The 18,140-nt window shown below is 42.1% G+C and overlaps 1 protein-coding gene across 2 annotated transcripts in view; it reads right to left on the bottom strand.

Annotated features, from left to right (window-relative positions):
• LOC121878303 (transcription factor Dp-1-like) overlaps positions 1–18,140 on the bottom strand; it is a 33,708-nt gene that overhangs the window by 11,728 nt on the left and 3,840 nt on the right. The window contains exon 2 of one of the 2 annotated variants that reach the window (XM_042384404.1): positions 16,727–16,857. The exons of the other annotated variant lie outside the window; for it this stretch is intronic. Within the exon in view, the coding sequence (XP_042240338.1) occupies positions 16,727–16,857 (131 nt within the window). The remainder of the gene's footprint in view (positions 1–16,726; positions 16,858–18,140) is intronic. 2 annotated transcript variants of the gene reach the window in all.

The following is an 18,140-nucleotide window of genomic DNA, read 5'->3' as shown; positions in this document are numbered from 1 at the left end:
TCGCGATTTTTAAATCCCACCAAACCATTACGACCAGTACATCATCTGTTCGCCGTAACCCCGATACTGACACCTAACCCCGATACTGACATTAAACCCAGATAAAGTAACTTTACGTACTTTAATTTGAAAATGTGTAATAAATGAGTAATGGCTATATTCTAAATACCAGGAAGCCCCAAAAGAAAACTAAAACACGAATAAGCAGTTAAATGACATAGAAAAGCCCTTAGCCGAGGCCGGTAAACAACGGTCACAATTCCAAACTGGACAACCCAAGGGCTTCCTTCAGAGGGCAGCCCCACACACACTGGTAACAAACATGCCACTATTTAAAATACCCACAACTGTTATACACAAACCAGGAACACTGTCACCATCACACACATCAAAGTAGGGCAGAATGTGGCGACTCTCCAGAACCGATATAAAATAAAACGCCTCAAAACGTGCTTGCAACACTCACCGACAAGACAATATAAAGGGTAAAACTAGTGATAACAGAAGATACAAGTCAGAGCAACAGATACACGTACGGACTCTTCCACCTTCATTTTTTGGCGGTCGGATCCCCGCAAATGATTTTCCTACACGTTCCCTCTTCCGGTTGGCAGTTTCCTCTTACATTCCAACTTCTATTATTATCTGTATCGGCGACGACGCCTCGGAAGTAAGGGACAGTAAAACACATGTGTACATTAGCACCCTGCAAAATGAAAATAAGATCACGTAAAGATTAGGAACCCAGCTAATGATCAAAACCCCTCCCAAACACTACCTGGGGGGGGGGGTTAGGTTACTGTTAAGTGTTTAATCTTTAAGGGGATAGAAGTTGGGGTTCCAAAAATCACTGTCGTTACATCACTTTAGGTTTTATACCGTCCTCTGGTTTTCATTACGCAAAGTTACTGTTCTCAGTATCTTCTATCTTCACCTCCTTTACAAACACCTGGCAGTGGCATTGGAAATCCTCATTGTTAACTTTTATATATTCTTGGTAAAGGTGAAGAACGAGGTGTACAGTGCGTGCTGTTTCCTATCTAGAATACAGTATACAACCCTTTTCAAACCCAATAACGAAGAATTACTGCTACTCAAAACTCTACCACCACCGTGCGTTCTTTTAGTCGATTTGACATGAACGCAATTATAACTGACGTGAAGATAGGTTCCGATAGGGTTGGTCAGAAGTATGATGAATCTGTCTACCCAGAATCTAGGAAGCATTTATTTTCTTCACATGGTGGGCTCCTAACACCCCCCCCCCCTTCCTCGGACTATTCTCAGCTTAGCTAGACATTTGGCGTCACCAGGGGGGTTGTTTTTGTCCCTCACTTGGTACACGTCTCATCGGTGGAGGGGGGGGGGGTGAGGGGGAAGGGAACGCCGAGATTACACCGCAAAAGGTTAATCATTGGTTCATCATCTTTAAACGATACCGACACATTTCTCGCAACTAGAAATATTTTTCAGCCGATTTGATATTGCGCTTTCTTGCGAAAGTAAACTGGAACTAGTAATATACGTTCTCTTAACCTTTCCACTCCGGGTTGACTTCAAAGCCCATCACCTCCTGTACATGGCGAAGATCAAACTGGTGAATTTTTTTCTGATTAGCAAAACAAAAAATAATTCAAATATACAGTACCCACACTTGTATATTTATCACCTAAGCGGTGCAAGGAATAACATTTGCCCCTTTTATCACGACTGCTGTGCTCGAGGGGTGAATTTGGGGCGGCCAGCATCAGCGCCGCGTGGAAAGCACTTGGATGATGGGGGAAGACCTCACATCCCTCCACAAGCTTCTCTCACACACACACACACACACACGTCATCCAGGCTAGTTTCTACTGCTGTTTGCAATATCTGGCATAAGAGGCATTTTATGATATTCTTCAGCAACAACCCGGCATCATGGACTAATTCTATTATCAGTGACACGTTATTTAATGTTTTAATCGTGGACACGAATCAAATGATTAAAATTATCATACATATATACTTACATGATGCAACCATATATATATTTAATCATACCCCGAATACCGCTGATACAGGGTGGCTGGTAGTCCCTGGGGGTAAAGAATGGTATTAGCATGTTTTGCCATTACCTGTCACGAATGTCGGCTACGGGTTGATTCCTAAAAGACCAGTAATCTCTACTGGGGATTTGACAAACTGATTTATACGGAATAATAATAATAATAATAATAATAATAATAATAATTGTTTCCAGAGAATCTCTACTAATGCAAGAGCACTTATAAGCGTTTGTGGTTATTCGTATATAATTTGTTGCTAATATACGTGTTACCAGCCTCAGTACCTTTGGCCTTGGGTGGTCAAATATCTTTTTGAACAGCTAGTATATATTATCTACGGTTTCAATCGTAAGCAACCATTCAAAAAATTAAACTAAACATTAATTTTCCAACGGTAATTAACTGTACATGCTTAAAATATCTTGAGAGGATGAGAGCGGGCACAGTATCAATGGGAGGTGAGCATTGTTGTCGGATAACGGCCTCGAGACCCGTGACATCCGTGGCCGGCAGGGGCAGCCCAGGGAGTCGGTGAGGTGAGTGGTGCAAGATGTGGGCGCGATTTACGTCTCTGCCTTGGCTACGACTGCGCCAAACCACCTTCACTGGTTCAACCCATTGTTTAAAGTGACCTTACATACATACATACACACACTCATACGCACATCATGGCCACTTTCATAGCGTCAAGGATACGGGGCTCTTTCTATGTGTAAGTTAAGAATACAGGCTCTTACTATGGATAAGATAATGCTATTGCCAAAAGCCACGCCAAAGGAAAAACACTACAGACATAGATTACCACAACTCACTACCACAATTTAACCTTCTGGTGGTGGTAGTTTGTGAGGGACAGCAGTAAAGAGACCACTAGTAAAGGTGTCAGCTATAAAGGTCATGTTATAAGTGTGTGTGTGTGGTGCGCGCTCCACCTATGCTAAGCTAAGCCCAACCGGCAATCTGATACACACAACACTAGCTCTTGTGCTGTGACCCGCCTACACGCCTCCGCCCAGCCCATTACCATTCCCTACCTGTAAATACTAAGGGAGGCAGGGGGGAGTCACACAACACTGGCTAGAGGTAATGCAAGTCCCAGAAAAGAGAAGGACGTGACTACATGTGTAGGGAAGTTCTTGTTGATCATAAGGTGAATAAGCCGAAGAAAAGTTATACTAGAAAATAGAGAACAAGGCACCGGAAAGTAGCCAATGAGATAATCCACTAATTAATAAGACAAACACGTCTTGCATCTCCCAGCCAGTAGACGAGTTAAAACGCCAAACATACGCCCCCTAGTTAGCTCACCAGACAGAAAATACAGCTATGACAAAACCGTAGAAGAATCCTAAGGGTTAAAACAAACACACACATACTAGTACAGCAATCATCCCACTCAAAGATGTCCCGTTTGACCCCAAGAGCCGGAGGAGCGCGTTGGTGACCCCAAGAGCCGGAGGAGCGCGTTTGTGAGCCAACGAGAACGGACGTCAGACTAAAGACGGTCCTTCACCGTCACTACACTGTCCAACCAATCGGGAACATCGTCTTGTGTTAATTAGACGCTTACAGGACCGAAGGCAATCCCGATGGATCGGATCTCCTTCGGGAACGTTGGAACAATTCATCGGGATGGGGTACCCGCCTCACGACAGTCTCGATGAATATACGTATAAAAAATTTCACCCTCCAATTAGACAAAGTCACTGCAACAGAGAACCAAATGGGCACAATAACCAAGGATCAGTGACAACTTAAGTAAAACAGATTGTAACAATATCAACTCGCATAGCATTTGTTTACACGTGACAGCTGACTCTTAGCATCCTGTCGATCTGCACATGTTGGTAGCCCTACCCGGTGTACCGGGACCCCGACCCAAAGTAGTGTCCGAAACACTGCGGATCATGGGGTGAAGATGGGGGGTTTGTTGATAGATAATAGATGAAACGAAGCGAGACATGAAAACCTTAATAAAGGGCACTGTTGATGTGGACACGGAGGAGGAGGACGAGGAGAGAGAGAGAGAGAGAGAGAGAGAGAGAGAGAGAGAGAGAGAGAGAGAGATCCCAACACATACAAAACAACCTCATTACCTCATTGACTTAACCACCACAGCATCCGAGAGAAGAAAGTTCAAATTAAAGCCACCGGCAATATTAAACCACACGTCACCCCAGTAAAAACACAAGTCAAGAGGACACCCAACTTGAGCCACCAAATTAAAGCCCCTAATGACCTTACTGTACGCCTGTATATAAGTTACGTCACATTCAGGGCCATACTTCATCGAAATATTTCCTTGCATAGCCATCTATCACTTCCCCCCAATCAGTCTAACGTTGATGGCAGACATGAGCCAACAAGCTGACCTATCTCAAAATTACCCACCCGATTTGAAGGATATAGTCTACGATTGTATGGTAAAGGTTAGGTTAGGTAAGACTAAATTAAGTTTAGACCGAAATTAGGTTAAGTTAGACTAGATTGACTTAGGTTATGTTAGACTGGACTAGTTTGGGTTAGGTTAGATTTGCATGGTTCGTTTTTTGCCTCTTAAAAACTGCATGATAACTGGAGCTTGTAGCATTGTTTACATGACGGTGACGCGTCGCTCGGGGATATTTCAAGTGTCAGGCCGGTTCTTTATAACCATTGAAAATCGGAATTGCAACACCGGATATGACATCAACAGGAAGGCATAAACAACTTTTATTCTGTAGAATAAATAAAATAACCAAGAGCGTCGTGCACTAACACAAATTCCCTTCAAAATCTATTAAAATACAGTAACCTCCTACAAACATCTTCAAAATGCAACCACGAATACATCACTTCAATAAAACAGATGAAATTGCAAAGTTATACCGCCAACGATGCAACAGAGCAGCTGACCCCAGGAGAGGAAACAGGTGACGTACGTCGGAAATGAGAGAGGGGAGGGAATGAGAGAGAGGAGCTGGGAGGAAGGGACGAGGAGAGCTGACAGAGTGAGGTAGGTGAGGAAGAGGTGAGAGCAAGAGATGAGAGGGAGAAAGAGAGAGATTAGGTAGAGGGAGGGATAAGGGTTAATAAACGTGAGGTAGGAAGGAAAATGTGAGAGGAAAAGAGAGACGAAGAGAATGAGCGAGAATGGGAGGAAGAAGCGTAGGGGGGGCCAGATAGTGGGGTCAAAGAACAGTAAGAACTAAATTGGGACGGAAGCAGTAGTAGAAGTGAAGGTGGTAGCTTGAGGTGGTGATAGTAGTAGTGGGTTAAGGTGGTGATAATAGTAGTGGTGGCTTTGGGGTGGTAGTTATGAGGTAGACATGAACGGAAGGGGGGATGGAGTGGGGGTAGCAGTGGGATTGATGATGATAGGGAAGAGAGAGAGAATAAGAGGGGAGGGGGTAAGCGGAAGTGAAGGGGGGGGGGTTAGGTATTACACAACAGATATGAGAGACTTGGAGGAAAAATAAATAAACTGTCTACATGTCTCTGTTGTTATTGAGGTGTCGGGGACGTGTGAAGTATCTCTCACGTACCAAAATTGAAACCCGGTGGTGTGTGTGTAAAATATGATGACGTCAATTCTGCACATCTGCGTCAAACTTTCCGCGATGTGCCCCATTGTACAGTCCACTATTTCAACGATGCAAGAGAAGGCCAGCTTGAACTTACACCCTCCCGAAGGCTTTACCCACACTCCAAACAAACCATGGTGAAGTTTGTTACCTTGTGGGGGAACAGTACTTAATCTTCCATTCTCACTCACGTGCAGTAACACTTTCTTCCCTTCACAGGTGATGTATAAACCTCATAAAGAATCCCGATGTGGCACAGTAATGACCACTTAAGCAAAAAAAATTCCTTTGTGTCCACCATGAGTACAATACAGTGGGATGTTGTGGAAAATATTTGTAGAGATGTGGTTTGAGCTTGTCGTGGTCATCCAGGGAGGGTGATGGGGACTCGAGCTGCCCCACCCTGCTGGCGTCTCGCGTTGCCACCCAACTCTCGCCACCATCAACACTGATGTTTGGCCGATTTTTTGGGATATCTTGCCCCCAGCTTGCGCCATAGTCAAGCCCATTATTTTATGTATCGTTCAAATGAAAACAACACACCGGCGGGATCATCTTGTATACACCTAATTGTCATGAACCCACACTCCATTCTCACACACGACAACTCAAGGCTCTACAACCAGACGTCACCCCAACGCAAATTTCACACCCAAATAAACAAACTTCCCATCTATACATGTACCTAACACCTACACAGTCATATCCGTAGACTAACATATACCGCACCAGTACCTCTTAATACAGCTTACTTACACAAAACAAAATAATATCCTTATTGCACAGTGCACACCACGCTGAACTTACGTCCTGAACACAACCTGTTGCTTATGGCCACAGTGACCTGGGCACTCACCGAGGTATTAATAAATCCACATAAGTGTTATTGTGTTACCATACCCAGACATTCGCATATACAAGAATACAGGTCACATTCATACACTAGGCATCACACACCTCTCCTCCCATTTACACCCCATCACGAATGAGCCAGTACACGCTGTACATGTGAACCCCTCACTCATAGGACGGAATGCAATATTCCTCCCACACGTGGACATTATTCTCTCCCACACACATGTAAACGATACTGTCTCCCCTCCACACCCCCCTAATCTCTCTCGCACACACATACGCACTCCTCGCAACTACTGCATGTATGCAATATTCAGGTACACAAGTGTGCACCCCCTCCAGCCCCAAGCCGCCTTTGAGAGGAGTCAATACGACAATCTCCCAGTGCATATCACCTTGTATCAATTCCCAACACAAGAAGGTTCCTTTGGGCGCGTGCACACATACATTAACTGTAGCCACCTGATCAACACGAGGGAGGGAGGAAGGCAGGCCAGAGGGAAGGTGCAAGACAATTGCAGCAACAGTCCGGACATGATAAACAGCAGAGAAGCAAAAAATGAGGGTGGCGAACGAGTAGCAAGCAACTGTCTTGGGGAAACCAATCAGTCAAGGTGTCATCGTCAGGTCTGAGTGCTGACGACCACGGCCCATCACTACAAACGTTTTCGAGAACCAACAACTAACAAAAGGGTTACAGAAGAAAACGAGCAGGTGAGCAGAGCGACAGACATGTATAAACAACAACAGCGGGCTGAGGTGTATGAGAAACATCAACATTAATTCGGATAAGAGGGCACACAGCTGATGAAATCGTAGTGGCAACAAGAGCAATAAGAGCTATCGACAGAAAAACCAAAAGAGTGGAAGGTAAGAGCGTGAGAGCAAGTGCAGGTTGTCTAACACACCACAGGCACAACACGTGGAGGGGACTGCCGGCCAGCCAGACGCCTGGATACTGTCCTCCCTCTCACTGTTCTCCTCACAAGTTGTTCTCACCTCCTATTATTCTACATACCCCAAAGTCATCACCCAGCACATCCTTTATAAGCAGACCAGCTGAAACAAGGTTGAACCCTCAGCATCTCACTCCGCGTCCAACAACACACGTTAATGGTCATGACAGATGTTATTGGGATTACGAAATGCACTTGTGAAACATGGTCGCTTTTCAATCATTTATATTTTACCCGCCTGTGTATTCATCAACAATATAAACGTGACGGCAGCCCTCTAACTAGGCACACATTGGAGAGCCAGGTATTCAGGATTTGTCATCAATTTGTAAAATAGATATACGGTTGACGGTCAGGATATTGAAACATTGATACTTTACGAGGTGACGAACTAATGCGTCAATTACAAAACAAGATATTCATTCGGAATATTACGAAAACTGTGTTGACAATAAAATACTAAGCGTGACTCAGTAATAGTTTTTGTTCAAAATCTTAATTAGAAACGATCCTCATGTTTCAATGATGTCACAGTAGTCATGATTGTCATCTTGGCCAGGAATGTTGTATAACCCTTTCCATCTCACCTAACAAAGTCCTTTCGGTGTGTTCTCTATGTATTCGAGGTCACTTTGAAGCAAGTGGGGGGGATTGGCAGCCCTGAGGTGAAGACCACGGCTGTGTGGAGCCATCATGATCCCGTCCTGCCTACTGCTTCCTCTCCCCTCCCCCCAGTCCTTCACACCCGCACACATTCCTTTAATGTATGGCGGCCACTGGTAGAATTACTTCTTTTATTTTTAAATAAGTAATGAGAGACAACAAAATAAGAACGTATGCAAAACTTTAAAAATAAGAACTGCGCATTATATAAAGTAGTGGGACTTGTTGCGACGTGAAACGACTAGTCATTAACGAAGCAATAATCTTATAAATGTGCTGCAACCTCCTCCACCCTCTCAACTGTGTGTGCTCTCCTCAAATCTCAAGTCTCCTCTCCAGGCTAACCGCTATCTGCGGGTACATCCTGAACATTGCTGAGAAGGTTGTCGGCCAAGGACAAGGTAAATACACTTTGTTCGTCCACCCTAAGGCAGTATACAGGTCAAAGCCTTGGAGACACTACTACAAACAGGTTTCAAGAATTCACTGTATAAAGGCAAATAACTTTGCAACACGTGTAGAACGGGCACGAAGAACATCAATGCTGGGAGGCTGACTGTGGCAGTTAAAGGTCACGTACTGTAGCAGTTTCGTGTTGGCTGGAGAAACCGATATCACTATCTTAAGATAAACTCAACAAACGTAAAACAAAACATCCACACTGTAAGGTATTTACTAACAGAATCGAGACCACCTAACTCGACCATTTTCTTAAGGTGCAACACCGTCCTTAAAACCCCCTCTCTCTCGCTCTTGGTTGTTGGGTCAAAGTCAAGGCCACGACAGCAACATAACAATTCTCAGTCACACCCCCACCTACCCCACACTCCATCTCCTTGGCAACCTTAGAACCACCCACACTCCGCCAACCAACCAAAGTCGCAACCAACTCCAAGCTACCTCCTCTACACCAGAGCCACTTAACGCCCCACCCTTACTAACCACTTGAGAGAAGAGTGGCGAGTGTGGTGAATCTTACGAACGAGATCTATGATGGGTACGATAACTACACATCACCAAAAATTTAAAATGATAGATGAAGACTAAAAATGAAGTGTTAACTCAACCTTTTTACCCTTCACCACACGTCCACGAGGTTTTAATTATCTGAAATCAAACTTTTAACCCTAAATAATTATCATATATTTTACTCGCAAAATCATACTATTATACTCGTGAATTTGAAGACGCGACACGGGCGGGGAGGCTGCTGCTGTATCTTCTACGATAATCCAAAATTATAAATAGAGCAAAGGGGAGCATCGACGTCTTCCTGGGCCTTTAATTACCGAAACTGGTTAATGGCCTATTATAATACTTAATTACTGACTAACCTCCAAGATATAATTAAAAATAAAGAAAACCGTTCAATATAAGAAGTTTCAATTCAATTCTGGGAAGGGAATATATCAGACAGTGGGAGGTTGACCAGCACACAGACGGCGAGCCTCATTCACTATGCCCGCAGGCGAGGCATGACACGCAACACATCCTGTCTACAGACGGCAGCTAATGACACAGCAATTGACCGACAGAACAGTCTGTATAGATAATTAGAGATATAACGGCAGAACTCAAAACAACTGGTAAAACACTCAAAACCAGAGCAGACGCGAGGTATACTTAACAGCTATTGTAATGGCCGTAATAATTTATATTTCTAGGGTGTACCAAATTTTTGGCCCCGAAAAGTCGCTTGAATTATAATATTACTTCTCATATCATGCCCAAATACACTTAACAATATTTAACCCCATGATCACAAACCGACGTGTGTCAGTAACACTGTTGTAAGCAATCAAGAGAGGCTTGGAGGCAGCAACTGGTCAGCAACTGTGCCGTCGCCGCCACCACCAACCAAGCCACGCACCTCCAAGCCTTCCGCGTCCTGCACCCAATATAACCCCCTAAATGCACTGCTTCCCACACACTTCACATCACTGCTACAAAACCAGAGGCCGCCCGCCCACCTTATGAACGTGTTCCTGCACATCACAAATTATCTAAGGTAACCATGATCATATCCATTCTATTATTAAGCATTTGATACGATCACAGTATGAATCCCCCCAGTTAAAAACTAGCATGTGGACACCACAATAAACCATTAAATATTTATTTTAGTCTGCATTAAAGGCAGGCTCCTTTACGTCACTGCGCAGTTTCTTGGTAAGAGGAAACATTCAATATCACACTTCACAAAGTAGGACGGACCGCTGCTCTTACTCTTTCGTAATGCATCAAGCTCATATTTTTTTTCTTTTTTACTTCAAGACGGTTCCAGGGGTTCTTGCCACAGTAGTTCAACCTGTCACGAAAGTTTCTTCATTGAGCATGACCACTACTGTGCAGTCTGAGTGACGGGGATCTCTTACAAATACTCTACTAATAACTGTGACAAAACTTGTTCATGGCCGATACTGTATTATAAAATTTCTTCCTAAATTACTCCAAAATTGTGTAAAAGTGGCATATGGTACGTGACAGGCCGTGTTTTGCCTAAATAAAGCCTTATTAGAAAACAAATGAACGGCCATGGGGATAAAGCCCAGGCAAGCAGGTTCCTCCCATTTAATGTTATCAATGATGTGGAAACTCTTGAAGGCTAGGCTTTAAAAGGTCCACCCACCCACTCGGCCGGCAGTCACGACCGGTTCTAACCAAGGCCAAGGTCAAGAGGTAGGAGGCGGGACTCCTTTGGACAAGGGAGACGAGGAAATCATGGTGAAATGCAAAAATAGGAAACTCAAATTTACTTAACTAATACCCTAAATCTACCACAATACTGTAGTAGTTTTGGTTCAGACACCATAAAGAAATACTGCAATAGCTGTTTCGAAGAAGGGAGTCCCTGACAGTGGTAGTTGTTTGAGACATAAAAATTGACCAGAGCCTGGATTGTTCAGACCGAGTAGCAGGAATTCCCTTACACACTATTGGTGACCGAGTGGTCTAACCTAACCTAAATATCTTGTACTGTAGACTGTATGCTTTAACATCACCGACTGAGTACTAGAGAGAACCTTGAAGGGTAAATTTTTCTTGTAGCTCTGTTCACTTGTAGCAAGTTAAAAATATATTTTTCTAGTGTATTTGTGTGTGCTGAGACCGAATATGACCTTCCTTTTTGGCGGAAATTAGCCGGGTTTTTTTGCGATTTTTTTTTCGTTTGACGTTTTCCGAGAAAAAAGTGCCTAAGCGGCTAACAAATACACAATAAAACACTAGAAAAACAATAACCAAACCTGACCTGACCTGACTGACTCACCATATGATGGAATCACCTATTTCTTACCTTATTGGCCTGGTTCTTGTTCGTCGTTGCATTCTGGGATTCTTACACAACGCCATATATGTTGGTCTTTGCGATATTTACATTCAGTCTTGCTCTTAGTACACTTTACTGAGGTTGGAAGAACACCATGCGATCGAAAAAATGCTAGTTTCTTCATTTTTTTCCCCCAAAAAACTCGCAATCAGCTCCATATACTTTAAGTGACACCCATCGCAGACTTCCATGGTCGGAACTGAACTTGAATTTCAAAATATGAGACCAAAAAGAATACTCGAATTTGATTGGGCCAAAAATACCGCGAATTAAACCCAAAAACATTTTAATTGGTTTCAAAATAAAAAAGGCTTAGGATTGGCCGCATGACGTGTACAGCAACGCATGCACAGGATGATTTATGAAGGGGACGCAGGAGACACGCAGTGTTGGAGGAGAGGCAGACGGGATGTTAATGGAAGAAAATAGAAAAAAATGTGGAAGAGCTATCTCCGTTATTATGCATTTCCGCCAGTAATGTAATAGATGAAAATTATCTTATAATTAGACGTCTAATTCGAATATGATAATAGATTAGTGGTAGGAATGAACGGAGCTACAAGAAAATAATACCCCTTGAAGACTCTCAGGTATCTATACGTATATGATACTGGTGTACTAGTAGAGTTCTGAGACCAAATTACACATGGATGAAAGATTTAGGGAGAACCTTGGGGTACAGATGACAATATGAGAAGACTTACAGGTCCTGGTGAACATCTGGGATGACCTCAAGATGCTGGCTAAGATTTCAATGAATATTGATGCAACTGTAAAATTCTGAGGGTAAGATTTGAAAGGGCAGTGTGGTACTGGACAAGATGGGGGTTAGGGATATTGGCAAAAGAATGGAAATAAATTACGAGGTTATGGTAAAGATCTGAGGGGATATTAGGGTACTAGTGAAGATTTGATATTTGGGGGATCCAGAGAAGACGAGGGAAATTTTGGTTACTGGAGAAGAGGCGACACAGGAGCACTAATTTTAATTCACAAGGATGAGTAACACCTAAGTAAATATTCAAAGGGATTCTGGGATACTACTGGTGACACAAGAGAAATGGCTTTCAACCTGCAGGTCATGAAGCCATCTCTAAAAGGAGAGGTGGTTGTAAAGGAGACCTGATCATACTAATTCCTGGAGTTGGAGAAAATATATGATTGCAGATTTGCTCTCCCAAGTAGATGATATACCAAATGATATGGTACAGTAAAATTTCTCAAGTCTCCTCAATAATTCAGGAGCAAAGGATACAGTTTCAGGACTGAGCACACTGTACGACCAAGATCAGCAGCTTTCCAGCTGTCAGAAACAGCTAATCAGCGATTGTTACTGTGTCCAGCAACAAACCTGTATCAGGGTTTTCCATCCTTACCATAGACAAGAGACTAGAAATGATGTGAACCATTAACTGTTTGTCATCTTGTCACCAAACCCAGAATTGATCACCTGATGACCCAAGAACAAGCCCAACCATCCTAGCAACTTGTCTTTTCATTCCCTCTCCCAAGGGTGGCCAGACTTTAGTGAGGTGCGAGCTAGTTTTTCCAGTCCCCTAGCGAGATCCACCATCCCAGCCCTTGCCCCCAGTAAGAAAATTTTCATTCATGTAAACTGTCAAGCTTACCTTCCTGATGTGTGATGCAATAAAAAAAGTATGTGACACTTTAATGATCTCTTACATAACCGATGGAGGATGCGATGGTGGCCCACGGCAGGTGTCATGAACTGAGGGTGTACCGTGCTGAAAATGTTCTGGCATGCGAGTTCGATCAAAAGCTAACCTAACCAAACCTAATCTAACCTAATCTGCCCTATCATAATCTTATCTAATTTGTCCTAACCTAACCCAATATTTTATTCCAGTGGGTAATCTCGGTACGCCACACAGGGTCGTGCACCAACTGTTGACGAGAGGCTATACTCTGCCAGAAATTGGTGCGCGATCGACCGGTAGATCGCGATCAACGTTTTGGCCACCCCTGCCCTATCCTGTATATTCAATTTCATTAAGAAGTTAAATAAAAATGTATAAATACTACAAAGTGTTTAAGCCTTACAAAATGCTTAATTCATATTTGAATTCTCATGGTGGGTTGTGGCTAAGCCAGTCAAAGGGATACCCTGAGTGTTATAGGTTGTAAACTATTGCAGTAGAGCAGAGAAGCCATTAGTAGAAAGGGCGCCCCCTTCATTTTCTTCATACTGGATAATGTACAGTATTACTTATAAAACCCAGGCACAAAGCAATTATAGGTTACTGATGTTTGTGTATGTCTTGCTGTTGTGGTTAATCACAGGGGATTTTGAATACTAATGTATTTTTAGTCCAAGTTAGCTTGTAAAATAAATTTCATTCAGTAGTGAAGGCTCCATATTCAAGGATATCCTTGAAGCTATTAAAAGGATTCTAGTACAACCTGGAGCTGGACTGAAGATACATTTGGACCTGTAGTCTCATGGTGGTGATAAGTGTGGGGGCTTGAGGAACTGATAAAGGTGCACAGGTCCTTCAGACTGATAACCGTTCAAGGGATGTAAGGCATTGTTGAGGGTTCAAAGGCCACAAATTAATTGCTGAAAACACAAGACAACATATGTGCTATGTTTTCTTATCTGACCAGGACTGTTATGGTAACAGATCGAGGGGCCCTGTGATCATGTGCAGTTAGTAGAATGGTACTAAGATGCACTACCATTCTACTACCAAAGCAGAATGGAATGCCTCAAATAAAACTGCAATGCACTGGATAGGTTGAGAGACCAACATGTTAACACGTCTTCCTGTTGTGCTGGAAGTAGATTATTATCACCTCAACACTTTAACTGATTGTTGGGGAACAGCTCTACAGTATGCATCACCTCAGAATAAAGTGAACATTTGATGATAAATAATACAGTAATAATAATAAACAAATAAAAAGTACTGTATGTAAAAATAAAATAACAAATATATAAAAATTTCACTGAAGGTGAAAGTGGTCATTCAGGATTTTTCTTGTTCTACACCACATTTGTAGCACGGACAGCAATATATACTCTGACTCAAATTCTTAAACTGAAAAGGAGCCGTAACTTGGGTAAATAAAAATGGAGAATGTTTATTATTAAATCAGAACATTTTATGCATAACACATTCAGTAAACCCATAAAGTCCTTCATAATTTATCAAACAAACAACAAATCATGTCAACAGACAGAAGGAGGGAAAGAGGTAATACTGTACCACATACAGTACAGTACTGATAATCCCTCCATATTCTCTGGCCAGGACATTAGAAATGGAAGAATTTACCTTATTTTACCTAATGACCACCCACTATAGGTGGCCATGCCGAGGGAAGGCAGCGGCCTGTGTAGGATCCCTCCATTGTTCTTTATTATTTTGTCAAGGGCTGTTTTGATGCCCAGCATTGTTCATGATTCCACAGCTTGGACTAGTAGATGATCCCATAGGTCTACCACCATCTGAGTGAAGAAGTATTTCCTTATGTTCATTCTCCACGATAACTTAGCGAGTTTGTAGTTATGTTCCCTTATGTTTGGTGGTGCGTGACATCACAAAGAAATGGCCCGGGTTCACGTTTTCCATCCCTTTCAGAATTTGCCATATTGTGCCTTGCCTGAAGGGTTGTTAGTCCTAAGTCTACTTGGATAATTGAGATCGATGTAGTTCGGGAAGTATCCTAGTCGCTCTGTATTGCCCCTTTCTAAGGATGTTAGGCCTTTCTGGAGGTAAGGTTTCCATATCTGCATTCAGTAATCCAGACTAGGTCGTACTTTAGATTTGTACAGTTGAAGGAAAATTTTCCGATCTTTGTATTTGAAGATAAGTTTCATAAGTCCAAAATCTCGGTTTGCTATACTCACTGCTGCCCCCATTTGTTGTGCTGCCTTCAGTGAATGATTTATCAAAATGCCAAGATCTTTCTCCTTAGACAGTTGTGATTAAGGTTGTTGTATCCTACATGTAGTCTTGCATTTTGTAATGTCAGAGTATTTGCCAGTCTAGAGACCATTTGAACAGCTCATGCAGGTCTTTCTGTATTGTTGCAACATCGTCTCGATTTGCTACCTTACCAAATATCTTTGTATCGTTCACAAACTTGACATTATGGCTCCATATGTTTTCATCTACTTTATGTCATTTATGTAGATCACAAACAAGGTGAGTCCAAGGATAGAGCCCTGTAGTACTCCACTGAGAACCTTCCCATTCAGAATGTACAGTACTCCATTTATTACCAAACTTTGTTGCCTGTCGTTGAACCAAATGTCAATCCACTTCAAAATCTTCCCTGTGACACTGTATGCCTGAATCTTAAGAGTTTGGTCATGCATGTGGGACCTTGTCAAACACCTTGGTCCACATAGTCTGTAACCGTCTCCAGGAATGCAAATAAATTAGTCAGGCAGGATTTACTATCCATACATTGATGAAACTACCCGGTATGCTCGATAAGGTGTTGAATGATGGCGTCCCTCAGAATTTTCTCAAAGAGCTTGCACATATGGGATGTTAGGCTGATTGGCCTGTAGTTTTCTGCTGCATTTTTCCTACCTCTCATGTGCTGTATACAGAGGTATCGTTGACTGATTTCCAGTCCCTGGGAGCTTTATCCTGATCCAAGGATTTCCAGAATAAGTCTTAGTGGGGTACAAATCTCGTCTGCCACTTTCTTTATCACCTTGGTCTGTGCTCCGTCCACTCCAGGGCCTATGAATTCTTTCAAGCTAGCTACCAATATTTTCCTTTTGATGATTCTGTAATTGCTATCTCTCAATTAATTTTTCACCTGAGGTATATTTTCTCTTAGGTACTGGTATGTAATTCATCGTCTTGTGTGAACCGAGGCAAAATATTAATTTAAGGTGTCAGCTGTTTGTCTGTTACTCTCGAGGGCTACGTTGTTTTCATCCTTTAGAGGGCTGGCAGTATAGGGTATCCTTGGTTTTCATTTTATTCCTGGCATACGCATAAAGACTCAATAATTTGGGCTAGTTTCATCTTAACGTGATATTTGGCACAAAGTCTGAATTAAGCAAGACTGCAATCATCAAGTGTGAGTTGAAACCACAGCCTCAAAGGTCTCTACTTGTGACTGGTATTTACCACAAGGACCAATTGAATATGAAGATAATGTTGTTAAAATTAGAACTCCTTATTAACAAGTCTCTTATAGGAATACAATGCTTAGACACAAATCTTGAAAAACAGACCACCAGACTATGGTACCTAATACAACAACAACAGCAGCAACAACAACAAATGGCCAAGCAAATTATAACAATGAGAGTACTGTACTGTACATTACCTGGTCACCAGAAGTCTTGACAAACGTGGCTTTAACATTGCCACCAGAACCACCAGCACTCATCCCAGTCAGTTGGATGGGCAAGTGGCCACCCTTGCCACCCATCACCTTAATCATCTGGGGCTGACCTCCTGTTCAAGACAAAAAAACAAAAAAACAAAACATGTAAAAATTAAGCTTCTGGTAGTCTTTGCATCATGTACTTTGTCCAATATGAGGACAAAAGCACTAAAACAAAAAAAAATATTAAACTAACACTCAACACATGACACTTGACTGAGTGTAACACAACATAATCATCACCTCACTGACTGCTACTATAAATAACCTGTGAAGGCGCTCTCTATCTCCGTAATAAAAACTCAAATGGCCAAGCAAAAAAAGAAATGCATACAACATCCACTTAACATTAATAGACAAAACACTGTGAATCTCCAGAATTACACAAGGCACTCCTAAACTATGAACTGCAGCAGACCACCACCAAACAATGACAAAAATTAGAGGTAGATTAACATAATCCATAATACAGTACAGTAATACCTCGGTTTACGCGGTTCTCGTTTACGCGGTTCCACATTTACGCGGTCCCCGCCAGAACCGGAATGCCCAATCTATGCGGTGCATCTACTCATATACACGGGTGAAGTATAATTTTTTCTATTTAGCTCATAAAATTCATACAAATTATCCAGCCAGAATATAATTTACATTGCTGGAATTCTTACAATATGATGATCATTTTAAATAAAAACATCATCGATTTTGCATTAGATACACAAATTTTAGATCTAATGTAAGAATTTTGTTTACATAGAGCAAATATGTTATCTTTTGTGCAAAATATATGACGCGTATATTCAAAATATTCCTGGTCTTGCAAGGAATTCAGCAGTCAATTATATTATCCTAACTTTAGTCTGAGGTATTATTTATTACTATACCTTAAAATCTAGTGTTTTCACCCAAACATTTCTCAGAAAGGGAGGAGCCAGTGAGTGTGGGAAGAGGGGGAGTTGAGTCCATTATTTGAATGGACATTAACCTGGCGACTGTATTTCTCTTAAATATTAATTGTGTGCATACCATCATAAAATTAAGATGTTATTTTTACTACAACATAGGTATTGTGTCGGTATTGTCGGAAAAAGTGGAGTTTGGGGGTCGGCCCAGTCTCTATTTCAATTAATCCCATGTTCTGTTATTCCATTTACGCGTTTCTCGTTTTACGCAGACCTCCGTTGGTTCAGTTGACCGCGTAAATCGGGGTATTACTGTATGTACAGTTCATACAACATACACGACAACTGTTTTCATGTTTCAAGTCTACCTTATAAGTCAAGTACAGTAGCTACTGCAATTATTGCCAGCAAAATATAGCCTCAATATTTCACGTGAGCACATTTGCAACACT

Source organism: Homarus americanus, unplaced genomic scaffold (genome assembly GCF_018991925.1).
Source record: "Homarus americanus isolate GMGI-L3 unplaced genomic scaffold, GMGI_Hamer_2.0 scaffold41027, whole genome shotgun sequence".
Lineage (NCBI taxonomy): Eukaryota > Metazoa > Arthropoda > Malacostraca > Decapoda > Nephropidae > Homarus > Homarus americanus.
The sequence above is the reverse complement of the archived record's forward strand: the minus strand, read 5'-3'. Positions and strand labels throughout refer to the sequence as shown.